The sequence below is a fragment of the Periplaneta americana genome, chromosome 2, assembly GCF_040183065.1.
Source record: "Periplaneta americana isolate PAMFEO1 chromosome 2, P.americana_PAMFEO1_priV1, whole genome shotgun sequence".
NCBI classification, from domain to species: Eukaryota; Metazoa; Arthropoda; class Insecta; order Blattodea; family Blattidae; genus Periplaneta; species Periplaneta americana.
In genome coordinates, this window is record NC_091118.1 from 149,427,725 (window position 1) to 149,441,172 (window position 13,448).

At 38.0% G+C, this 13,448-nt stretch overlaps 1 protein-coding gene across 1 annotated transcript in view; it reads right to left on the reverse strand.

The window, feature by feature from the left end:
• Nucleotides 1-5,087: 5,087 nt before the first annotated feature.
• Nucleotides 5,088-13,448, reverse strand: part of LOC138694701 (angiotensin-converting enzyme-like) — a 52,428-nt gene continuing 44,067 nt past the window's right edge. Inside the window, exons 12-15 of the mRNA XM_069818691.1 lie at nucleotides 12,163-12,261; nucleotides 11,866-12,006; nucleotides 10,620-10,795; nucleotides 5,088-5,294 (exon numbers count right to left, since the gene is read on the reverse strand). Coding sequence (XP_069674792.1) covers nucleotides 5,260-5,294; nucleotides 10,620-10,795; nucleotides 11,866-12,006; nucleotides 12,163-12,261 — 451 coding nt within the window. The 3' untranslated portion in view covers nucleotides 5,088-5,259. The remainder of the gene's footprint in view (nucleotides 5,295-10,619; nucleotides 10,796-11,865; nucleotides 12,007-12,162; nucleotides 12,262-13,448) is intronic.

Genomic DNA, 13,448 nt, shown 5'->3' on the forward strand with positions numbered 1-13,448 from the left:
TTTATTTGCTCCGTTCCTCACGGCCAATCAGGACACCAGCTTCAACTTTTCGATCACAACTGAGATCATTCATTGGTTTGTGCAAACCTGTATCATTAACGAAAGTTAAGGTAAGAGCGAAACGCGTTCACTTTCACCATCAGCTGTATTTACACAGACAAAAAGAGAACTTGCAAGAAGTACAGTGCAACCAATTTCTATAGCTCCTCTGAGATTCGTAGAAATTTAAATTTGAACGGTGTTAAAATACTACGAAATTAAAGTGTTCAATGTGTTTTTTATTATGTAGTAGGCCTATACATAGGTACTATTTAATCACTTAAGTATTGTTAAAAATAAGTTCACATGAAAATGAAATAATATCATTTCGTTAACAAAAAGAAAAGACATGTATACTTAATTGCAATTAATATACCTGAATCTTTTCTGGTTGGAAGTGATATAACTGTGCAGACTGAAAGTAGAAATAGATAGACAGACAGACAGACAGACAGACAGACTGATAGACAGACAGATAGATAGATAGATAGATAGATAGATAGATAGATAGATAGATAGATAGATAGATAGATAGATAGATAGATAGATAGATAGATAGATAGATAGATAGATAGATAGATAGATAGATAGATAGATAGATAGATAGATAGATAGATAGATAGATAGATAGATAGATAGATAGATAGATAGATAGATAGATAGATAGATAGATAGATAGATAGATAGATAGATAGATAGATAGATAGATAGATAGATAGATAGATAGATAGATAGATAGATAGATAGATAGATAGATAGATAGATAGATAGATAGATAGATAGATAGATAGATAGATAGATAGATAGATAGATAGATAGATAGATAGATAGATAGATAGATAGATAGATAGATAGATAGATAGATAGATAGATAGATAGATAGATAGATAGATAGATAGATAGATAGATAGATAGATAGATAGATAGATAGATAGATAGATAGATAGATAGATAGATAGATAGATAGATAGATAGATAGATAGATAGATAGATAGATAGATAGATAGATAGATAGATAGATAGATAGATAGATAGATAGATAGATAGATAGATAGATAGATAGATAGATAGATAGATAGATAGATAGATAGATAGATAGATAGATAGATAGATAGATAGATAGATAGATAGATAGATAGATAGATAGATAGATAGATAGATAGATAGATAGATAGATAGATAGATAGATAGATAGATAGATAGATAGATAGATAGATAGATAGATAGATAGATAGATAGATAGATAGCCTATTTTAGGTTTCTTATGTGTACAGTTTCACCAGAAAATACTTCAAGATAAAAAAAATACCGGTCCATCAAGAAATCAACGATTCATTAGAGTGCAGTCATCCAAGTGAAGAAATCGGAGCAGGAACTTCTTAACAATAATGTGAATTTTTATGCAAATCTAGATTTGAATAATTTCAAGGGAAAAATTGTTCCGGGGCCGGGTATCGATCCCGGGACCTCTGGTTGAACGTACCAGCTCTCTCCCAACTGAGCTACCCGGGAACTCCACCCGACACCGTCTCAACTTTTCCCTTTATATCCACACAACTCGCGTGGGCTGACGAAACGCCAGAGACCCACATCGAGTGCATACATACTCTGTGTGACTTGGAATTGTGGTTTTCTGTTAACGTACACAAAGACGTATATATTATGCAAATCTAGTCTTTCAGGTGAAGCTTCCTGTAAAGCAGATTTGAATAATTTCAAGGGAAAAATTGTTCCGCGGCCGGGTATCGATCCCGGGACCTCTGGTTGAAGGTACCAGCGCTCTCCCAACTGAGCTGCCCGGGAACTCCACCCAACACCATCTCAACTTTTCCCTTTATATCCACACAACTCGCGTGGGCTGACGAAACGAATTTTTATTTATTTATAATAATAAAGACTACATCAAACCTTTTTTGTGAAGCACTTGTTTTAAAGTTTTAAATATTTTATTCTTGCTACACCATCTAATATAAGAAAGTGAATTAATATTATTATTAAAGATGAAAGTAAATGCTCTGAATTTCACTTTTTAAATATAGCAACCCTAAATTATTATTTCTGTTGATTAATACTGATCATGTGTCAAGTTATTTGACTATTTTTTTTATTTTATTGGTTTATTTTACGACGCTGTATCAACATCTTTGGTTATTTAGCGTCTGAATGATATGAAGGTGATAATGCCGGTGAAATGAGTCCGAGGTCCAACACCGAAATTTACCCAGCATTTGCTCGTATTGGGTTGAGGAAAACCCCGGAAAAAACCTCAATCAGGTAACTTGCCCCGACCGGGATTCGAAACCGGGCCACCTGGTTTCGCGGCCAGACGCGCTGACCGTTACTCCACAGGTGTGGACTATTTGACTATTACACTTTTACTACGTCATATTACTTTTGACCAATAAAACGGTACGAAATGACGTCTTTCAAACAATCATGGCTGCTTATCGCACAATTTTATCGCTTCCCTGGCATTTGTTTAATTTTATCGCTTCTCTTGCATTTGTTTCTTTTTATCACTACCCTAGCATTTGTTTCTTTGTTTGTCAACATTTAAAACTGCAAATTCTTTACGGTAGATACTATAAAACATTTTTACGGTCGTCATTTGTTTCCCGCATAGATAGTCGACTGAAAATGGCGGCTCCGTTCAAACATTTTGGTGAAGGTAACATTAGTGAAATAGAATTTTAGTAAGTCAATTAATATCTATTTTATTGTTTTAAAGTACTTTAGTTCTTCTAATCTTTATATGCTTCCTTCTGTTTTTATCACCTCACTACCACTTGTTTCTTTGTTTGCCAACATTTCAAACTGAAAATTCTTTACGGTACTATAAAATATGCTTTGCGATCGTCATTTGTTTACAGCATAGACAGTAAATTGAAAATGGCGACTTCGTTCAAACGTTTTGGTGAAGCTAATATTAGTGAAATATAATTTTAGTAAGCCAATTAATATTTTATTGTATTAGAATACTTTATTTCTTCTAATCTTTGTATACTTTCTTCTAATCGTGTAATAGTCAATTAAATCCCATTCGAGTTTTGATTTTCTCTAGATAAATTAAAACTTCTAATGAGATTACTGTTAATAAATGTTGATTAAAATCTAACGTCCCTTTTGATTTCTCTTCTTCTTATTATTATTCTTCTTCTTCCTCTCTTTTTTATTGCAATGTTAAGGCTATAAATAAACCTATTATGTCTCAAATGACTGGCCACACCAGTTTCTTCGGACTTCCCGGATTCCTTCATTCTTCTGAAGCTTTAGAAATACGATATCTCTGACAGAGTTTCTAACCTATATGTAGGTAAGACCAATGATAGGGCTGCTATTTCAAAGCCTTTGGTCGGCTTCTGTGTGTACAAACCCGCTTAGAGAGGGCTGCCTCTTCAGCCTTGTAGAGTCTTTAAGGACTTTGTTCTTGTTACCCCGAGCATGAGCATCTTCAACCCCAATGTGGGCCCCCTCCCTGCATCAGCTCACAGACCCATTTCGCCGAAGGGATTGATTACCACAACCTTGAGCTAGGTTACACGGTTTAGCAGGTTCACCACGTGCAGGTTGGAGTCGGAATTGGTAGATGCTAATGTTGTCAATGGGAACTGTACCGCGCTTATCTTTAGACTTGATTTTCCTTCACACTCCTTATATGACGCGAGATTTCCTTCTGCTTCGTATGTGTAGTGAAGAAAAATGAAAATAAAAGTGTTTGGTTATTTTTGAAGTAGTCTATGTATTAAGAATTGATGCGTTATTTTTATAAAATAACACCCGAGGATTTAGTGACTCGTAAGTCCTCGGAATATTGTGGGCATTGTTGTCTGCTAGAATTCGATGCCTTTTAATATTATTCTTTCGGAAACGCTGCTCGATTATCAAACTTATATCAAATACCGGGGTAGTATGCTGAGGATCACGCAAGTGTAGTTCCTTAGGGTGCTATACATAGACATTTCGCTAGCCCACGCTACGAGCGTGCTAAACTAGCCCCGGCTATCGACTGATTACTTGTACAGAATTCAGATCATATATCGCTAACACTGGTTTATGAATACGAAAAACGTTAGTTCGCTGATCATCCACCGAAAGCCCGAGCTAAGAATGGTCTAATTTGGCCGTCTGTTCAGTGTTGCCAATACCAAATCTCACCAAAGAGGGTAAAACCACAATGCTACGTACTGAAATAATAATAATAATAATAATAATAATAATAATAATAATAATAATAATAATAATAGTAATAGTAATAATAATAATAGACTAATAATGATAATACTTACTTATGGCTTTTAAGGAACCCGGAGGTTTATTGCCGCCCTCACATAAGCCCGCCATCGAACCCTATCCTGAGAGCAAGATTAATTCAGTCTCTAAAATCATATCCCACCTCGCTCAAATACATTTTAATATTATCCTCCTATCTACAGCTCGTGGATTTTGTCAAGACACTCGCGATGCGCAGTAGGGGAACAACGTTCCTGTGGATGGGATAGGAGTAGAAGGGAAGATCGGGAGTGTGTCTACCAAGTTCAAGGCAAAGGCTAACCCATTCCCCTGTAATTCGTAAGTAGACTCATCCGATCTCGTGCGCAGCTCTGTAGGAAGAATGGGAGAGTGTCTGGAAGTAATGCATGAGCTGTACCTCTCGGCCTCCCCTAAGGTCTTCTTCCCTCCGGCCTCCCAACTAACACTCTATATGCATTTCTGGATTCGCTCATACGTGCTACATGCCCTTCCCATCTCAAACATCTAGATTTTATGTTCCTAATTATGTCAGGTGAAGAATATAATGCGTTCAATTCTGCGTTGTGTAACTTTCTCCATTTTCCTGTAACTTCATCCCTCTTAGCTCCAGCACCTTATTCTCAAACATCCTTAACCTCTGTTACTCTCTCAAAGTGAGAGTCCAAGTTTCACAACCATACAGAAGAACCGGTAATATAACTGTTTTGTAAATTCTAACTTTCCGCTAACTATGCGAACATTTGTTTTAATCTAGATTGGTGATAAATATGGACAAACACAAGTTTTATAAGTACTAGTTGAAATTCCTGAGCGTGTATTTATTTAAATATCGGTTTGTAAGAGAATAGTAATTTAATTTAAAACTAAAATTATACAAAACAAAATAATGTTCAACGGTTGAATTTGTTGTTACAGTAACCTTTTGACAATGATCCAGAGAGAATTCTGAACCTTGGTATGCCATCTTCTCTAATTCTGGAGTTCATTCCTTGTCTTCACGCAACCTGAAAAAGGGAAAGCAATAGTTAATTGAAACTGTTTTACATTAAGTTATATGTAGACTGAGATGTAACGTTCTATAGGCATATACCTCAGCCGATTTCTATGCCTCGGATACGTAAACCCTTACCGTGCCAACGCGTTTACTCCATAACATATAATTCAGCATTAACAGGGGAAACTGTTACAAGAATTTTGATTTATTTTTTTAATGTAAGACCCGCAAAACTCTATTTTTCTCCACACAAGATCATTTTACTTGCATCACTTAACGACAAAACAGGCCAGGTCTAGATAATTCTGTGAGATTACAGTGGATTCTACGAATATTGAGGAACCAGTCACTTTGTCTTACAAGAGCACAATACACATTAATTTTCGGGTTATTATGCGTATGCTCAGCAATTGAGAAGATCAGAGCTGAAGTGGATCAAGTCCATGAGACGTAGTTTTGAGATAATAGAACTTAAAGTTAACTTGCTCTAGTGGATTATCTAATTTGACTAGCAATAATTTTATTACTCCATTCTCAAATTCCATATTTATGAAATATAAACAATTGTAATGTTAATTGATGCAACGCTTTGGCGACTTGATCTACTATGGCTCAGAATATCGTGAACAAATAATCTGAGCCAAAAGTGACTGGTGTCACCTACCGGCGAATGCTTGGAATTAAGACTCCATCCATTACTGCCCAGAAAAGCTCCAACTTCAGATAATCAGAAAATGAATTAAACTCAATTTACGAAAATTTGTGACTTGATCCACTTTAGCTCTGAACGCCTCAATTGCATGAATGATTTCATGAGCTCATATTCTTATAAAGTGTTGACGAACATGCCCGCAAATATGAAAACTGTCCTCATCACGAAATATTGTATAAACTTTATAGCTTACGATCTAAAACTTGTGAAGAATGGTCGTTGAAAATTCATATATTTTGCGACAAGCTTCTCAGTGAGGTATGGGTATCAACTGCAATTTAAAACAACAAAACGCGAGCGTTTTTCAGCATCTTTTGGACTAATATTTTTTAAATGTTTACTTGTTCAGCATATTTACACACTGATTTCTTGGGACTTCGCACATAACTTGTTTCGATGGCTTCAACAGACTTGTTGCTTGCAGAGGGTTTATATGAGCGCATTTCTTTCATCTATTCATATTAATGACGAATATTGTTGGCGTTGGTACTCATTCAAATACAACTAGATGTTCCCGCAATGCAAAGTGGAAGGATTAATGTTACATGGTAGCGAGATGTATGCGCTTTGTAAAGCGGATGAAAGGAGACCAACAACTTAATGCAGTAAGTATTCTCGCATTATAAGACTTAATATTTTGATAATAAATTCATAAATCAGCTGGCTACACATTCCTGGATACAAAAATTCTGAAGATATCTTAAGGGAACTCTAAGTAAAACTTGTAAGATATATTCTGTACATCAGTTTAGAAAGCCCTGAAAAGGACGTGTTCCCCAAATGAACAACAGGAGAACACCAAAGAAGGTGCTCAAGTACGAGGCGCATCCAGAAAGTAAGTTTTCCGATTTTTTCCCCTTGAAAGTAAACGTAATTAGCCGTGTCAATTGCGCATGCGTAAGAGATCTATGACGTATCAATCATATGCCAGCCGGACAGGTCCCGCCTGGTGCCAGTAGCGTGGCAGCAGTGGTCCGAAATGGAAGCTCTTATTCCTTCTCCCGCCGCCTGCGAGGTTCGGTCGGTAATAAAGTTCTTTAATGCACAAAGCATTGCGCCTATTGAAATTCATCGGCAGCTCTGTCAGGTCTATGGGCTGAACATCATGAGTAAGCAGATGGTGCGTCGCTGGTGTAGGCAGTTTTCCAAGGTCGTCAAAGTGTCCATGATGAAGAGCGCAGTGGGCGACCGTTCCTCATCAATGATGATCGTGTTGAACTGGTGCGGCAGTGCATCATGGAGAACCGTCGCTTCACGATTACGGAGCTGAGCAGCCATTTTCCGCAGATATCGCGATCCTTGTTGCATGAGATTGTCACTAAGCACCTGCTGTTCAAAAAAGTGTGTGCCAGGTGGGTGCCGAAAAACCTGATACCCGAACACAAAATGCAACGTTTAGGAGCAGCACTGACATTTCTGCAACGGTATCACGATGACGGCGACGAGTTCCTCGACAGGATCGTCACGGGCGATGAGACTTGGATTTCGCACGAACAAAGCAGCAGTCAATGCATTGGCGGCATAGTGGATCTCCGGTCAGAACGAAATTCAAACAGACGCTGTCGGTACGGAAAGTGATGTGCACGGTGTTCTGGGACAGGAAGGGCATTCTGCTCATTGACTTCCTTCCAAGAGGTGAAACAGTGAACGCTGACCGTTACTGTGAAACACTGCGAAAATTGCGACGTGCCATTCAAAACAAGAGGCGTGGAATGCTTACTGCAGATGTTGTGCTCCTCCATGACAATGCTCGTCCACATACGGCTCGGCGCACAGCAACTGTTTTGACGGAATTTGGCTGGGAGTTGTTTGATCATTCACCCTACAGTCCTGATCTTGCTCCCAGCGATTTTTACGTTTTCTTGCACCTTAATAAATTCCTGTCCTCCGGTGAGCGTTTTGGCAACGACGAAGAGCTGAAGACGTCTGTCACACGCTGGTTCCATTCACAGGCGGCAGAGTTCTACGACAGAGGGATAGAAAAGTTGATCCCACGATACGACAAGTGTCTCAATTCTGATGGTGGCTATGTTGAAAAATAGCTGAAACATTGCTGTACCTGTTGCCAATAAATGTTTTCCTGAAAGTGTATCTTCTTTTTTTTTAAAAAAAATAGGGAAACTTACTTTCTGGATGCGCCTCGTATGTTTCTTCTGCGAAAAGAAATGTCGGGTGACCATTACGACCATAAATTGAAAGCTGAGGCCGTAACAGAATACACCAGTGACGTCTAATACTAGACAGAATGAAGATCATTATTGTTATTGATGAGGAGATAGTGGAATTCTAGTAATGGAAATGCAACTACGCCCCTGTATCCATTCGGCTGACGAGAGCAATGTTAAGTAACAATATTCTGTGAAACATCCTTCGCGATAGATCTAACTATAGCGTTTATAGCTAGACAGTAGAATAAACTTCAATACCATACAGAAATTCGGCTGTTTTCATTACAATTTTACAGTGCATGAGGGTTAAGTTGGCGTGATTTCTACTGTCCTTGTCTGCGGTCCTTGTCTATCGACTGTCAACAGATGTAAGGGGGGAAAGGTTTTCTTTTGTAGAATTCTTGGAATTCCCTTCCCTCCTTCTCCCTTGGCCCTTCTAGAACACACTTTTGCAAACCCAATTAGTGGGTCTCTCAGTGGCGTCTTGGCGTTGTTCGAGTTCATTTATTCAGTAGTATTTTGTGAATAGTGAATAGTGAAGTAAGTGTGTGTCTCGTTGTGTCAATTTAATATAATATAATATAATATAATATAATATAATATAATATAATATAATATAATATAATATACAGTAATTCACAATTTAAACAAAATGTTTTCGGAATTGCATGGTTTCCCTGTTATCTTAAACATTGTAATGAGTGTTGCGCTCTTGTTTTTAATAATCATGGTAGGCAATATGGGAAAACGCGGGAAAGCCTTGAAGTCGGACAGTATGAACATGGTTATTAATGTACACAAATTCTTTACTGAAGAATATGAGGCGCTGAAATGCGGAAAGCAAGCAATATCTGTGTCGAGTGTTATCGAAAGAACTGCTGCAGCGACAGGTATATCGTCTCGTAGTGTTAGCAGGATTTTAAAAAAACAAAGGGAGGCGCTAGAAAGTGGAAGTGTTCTGCGAACTCCAGGAAAGAAACGCCCAAACAGGACCCCTCAGAAAACTGCAATTGCCTCATTTTCTGCCGCCGCTATAAGACGAGTAATTTATTCTTTGTATCGGACTGATTTTTTGCGTAGTTTGAAGGATATAAATGACGCATTAATTAAGGAAAGCTTATTCACTGGAAGCATATGGAGTTTGAGAGAAATTCTTTAAAAAATGAAATTTAGGTATGTTAAAAATACTCAAGGCAGAAAATTTTTAATGGAAAGGTCAGATGTTATTTTAAAGAGATTTAAATTCTTAAGAAAAATGAAAGAATTACGCGCCACTGGACGCGCAGTTGTTTATCTAGACGAAACTTGGGTTAATGTGAACCATACGAAAAGCAAAGTTTGGAAAAGCGATGATCACGAAATTGACTTCCCACTTCAAACCCCAATAGGAAAAGGTCAACGGTTTATTATTTTACACGCCGGATGTTCGACAGGTTTCATTCCAAACGCGCTTCTAACTTTCAAATCTAAATCAACTAAGGACTACCACGAGGAGATGGACAGCACTGTATTTAAGAACTGGTTCATTAATCAATTATTACCAAACATTCCTCTCAATAGCATCATTGTAATGGACAATGCCTCCTATCATTCAACAGAACTCAATAAGGCACCAATTTCATCAACACCGAAATCTGAAATGCAGTCCTGGTTTCGTAACAATAACATTGAATTTGATTTACGATCCACGAAACCTGTATTATATGAACTTGTAAAAACTAAAAAAGATAATTTCAAAACATACGAAATCGACCAAATTGCGACAATGCACTCCCATACTGTAGTGAGACAGCCATCATACCATTGTGATTTAAACGCGATCGAATTAATATGGGGGCAGGTTAAAAATGACGTTGCGAAGCGTAATATTTCGTTCAAAAGTAAAGATGTGAAATTGTTGTTTGAGAGCGCTCTTGCAAAAGTGACGGAAGATAATTGGAGAAAGGCCTGTGAACACGTGGAAAAAGTGGAACAATTTTATTGGGAGAAGGACGGACTAGTAGACGAAATTAGCGATCGATTCGTAATAAATTTGGACGACATGGACACGGACGAGGAACTTTCTGGCGGAGAGGAGTCAGAATTTGAAGAGGAAGAGATTGCCGCCGCTGCTAACTCCTGGTCGCTGGAAGGAGTGTCGACCATACCGCCGTCACCATAAATGAGGGTAGAGAGAGATGGTGAGTATTCTTTCTCTTTCTAAAAGGGACTAGACAAGTAAATCCTCATGGACTGTAGTAAATGTCACTTATTTTGTATGTAGGCCTATTGGCTTCAGCTGAGATCTTTCATCACGGTGAACACGTGAGTAAATCTCACTACTTTGAGTGTATAATTTTGAATCACCATATTCTTAATGGTCCATACTTTGAATACTATGATGATGATAATGATGACAAAAATTATCAGCAATGCAACTGCATTTACAGAAGCTCTCCAACCACTGTTCACTTACGCTTTTTTGTGTGCTCCCACCCGATGTATTCTCCAGTCTTGTTGTTTTCCTTCTCGAGCCATTCAGACAAAGGTTTGAAATAATCCAACATTCCACTAGCGTCCATCTCCCTTTGCCCTGTCAAAAGTTCCATTGCATCTGGCCAAGGCTTAGATGATCCCATTCGCAACATTTTTCTGAAAAGTCGGAATAATTTTTGCTTTAAAATAAATCTTAATAGGAGAAGAGATTAATATACAATTTTGTAATGTAACAGATAAATGAGGTTCGTTATAGCTAGAGACAGTTCAGAAAATCCTCTAGAGATACATGTACAAAAATGTTCATATAACTTACAGGTAACTTCTCCACCGAGGATATTGACTCACTTGGATACTAGAGAATATATACATATATATATATATATATATATATATATATATTTTTTTTTTTTTAAGGAAATATTGTCCTCGTACTCAATTGTCCCGTTAGGTTCCCGGGATATAAGCTCCAAAACTCAAATGAAATTAATTTTCTTACTGCTCGTAGTATGTAGGGCCTATGTATGTATGTATGTATGTAAAATGTTAAATGTTATGTTTTATTTAACGACGCTCGCAACTGCAGAGGTTATATCAGCGTCGCCGGTGTGCCGGAATTTTGTCCCGCAGGAGTTCTTTTACATGCCAGTAAATCTACCGATATGAGCCTGTCGCATTTAAACACACTTAAATGCCATCGACTGGGCCGGGTTCGAACCCACAACCTCGAGCACAGAAAGCCAGCATTATACCAATTACGCTACCGAGGCCGACTGTATCTATGTAGGCCTATGTATGTATGTAGGCCTATGTATGTATTTATGCATGCCATTTAAATGTAAATGTATGTTAGTTCTTGCATGCATTGTATTCTTCACCTGACATAATTAGGAACATTAAATCCAGACGTTTGAGATGGGCAGGGCATGTAGCACGTATGGGCGAATCCAGAAATACATATAGTGTGTTACTTGGGAGGCCGGAGGGAAAAAGACCTTTTGGGGAGGCCGAGACGTAAATGGGAGGATAATATTAAAATGGATTTGAGGGAGGTGGGATATGATGATAGAGACTGGATTAATCTTGCACAGGATAGTGACCGATGGCGGGCTTATGTGAGGGCGGCAATGAACCTGCGGGTTCCTTAAAAGACATTTGTAAGTAAGTAAGTAAGTATGTTGTGTGTGTACTCGACATTATAAATAAAATTATCATTATGAAATTACCTTAAAAGGTTGCCTGCATCTGTACTTCGGTAGATGTCGCACTCATGGAGTGGTTTTTTGGGATCATTCGGGTCGAACTGACCTGCCTTCGCGCACAGGGCTTTATGAAATTGGAACTGGATAACGAAGCTAACGAAGTACCTGAAACCGAAGCCAGTATTTACTGTCATAACTCATAAGTATGTAAATACGGTACAGGCCTAAATCTTTTTGAAATTTGATAGGAGTGATCAATTAGTTTATTATGAATATACTGTAACTTACATATCGGATTAAATATTGTACACACATGCTTACCTGATGTATGGAACGCTGGCAACTATGTGGAACTTAGACGCTGGGTCAAAATCCTCTTCAGTTCTGTCAACTGGTGGTTCAAGGCCTTGATATTTTTCTCTGAAAAGTGTATTTGTTGTAATTGTTAATTCAATATAAGAACTCAAAATGTCTGGAGTTCTTTGTAGCAAAATACTTCAATAAAACATTCCATGGGAGACTCAGTGTGGAAGTAAATTTCTGTCCTTCACAACAAAACCTGAGTGCCTGTATTACTCTTCCTCATTTCACAAGTAGGCTATACCAGCATCGACTGAAAAATACATCGCATTGGTACAGTTATTACTACCACAGTATAGTCACGAAGCTCAATACGTAGGGAATATGCATCCATGGATAGTTGCTAACCACTAGGATCGCTACTATCGCCTCATCACAGACAATGCGAAATAGTACCCGCACAGTCTATTGTTTCTAGTACCCTCAAGAACTCAAGCTTCGTGACTGTATATACTAGACTGTGCTACTACTACTACTATTATTTTATTACTTTTACGAGTAGTGTGCGTCTGGTTCGATACCCGGCAGGTCGTGGTGACATTTTTGACGGACAAAGAAGACGTCGCAGAGGGTTTTTCGGAGAAATCCTGGTTCCCTCTTTCATTCCAACAACATGCGCCCGCCCTTCCTTACGTTTGAGTCAATGCAAGAGACATGAAGCAGGAGATTAATAACCACCCCCTCCGTATTCGTTCGCGCCTTGGGAGCGCGAGTTTGACAGATCCGTAAAAAAAAAAATCTTGCCCCCCCCCCACAAGCAAAAACTGAAATGATGGCCCTGGAAAAAAATAAGCAAATTAAAATGTCGAATACGGCAGCAGACGGTATAATGTTTCCACTTTTTATTTATTTATTTATTTATTTATTTATTTATTTATTTATTTAATTATTTATTTATTTATTTATTTATTTAGTAGGTTATTTTACGACGCTGTATCAACATCTTAGGTTATTTAGCGTCTGAATGAGATGAAGGTGATAATGCTGGTAAAATGAGTCCGGGGTCCAGCACCGAAAGTTACCCAGCATTAGCTCATATTGGGTTGAGGGAAAACCCCGGAAAAAACCTTAACCAGGTAACTTTCCTCGACCGGGAATCGAACCCGGGCCACCTGGTTTCGCGGCCAGACGCGCTAACCGTTACTCCACAGGTGCGGACTTTATTTATTTATTTATTTATTTATTTATTTATTTATTTATTTATTTATTTATTTATTTATTTATTTATTTATTTACTTACACTTGAG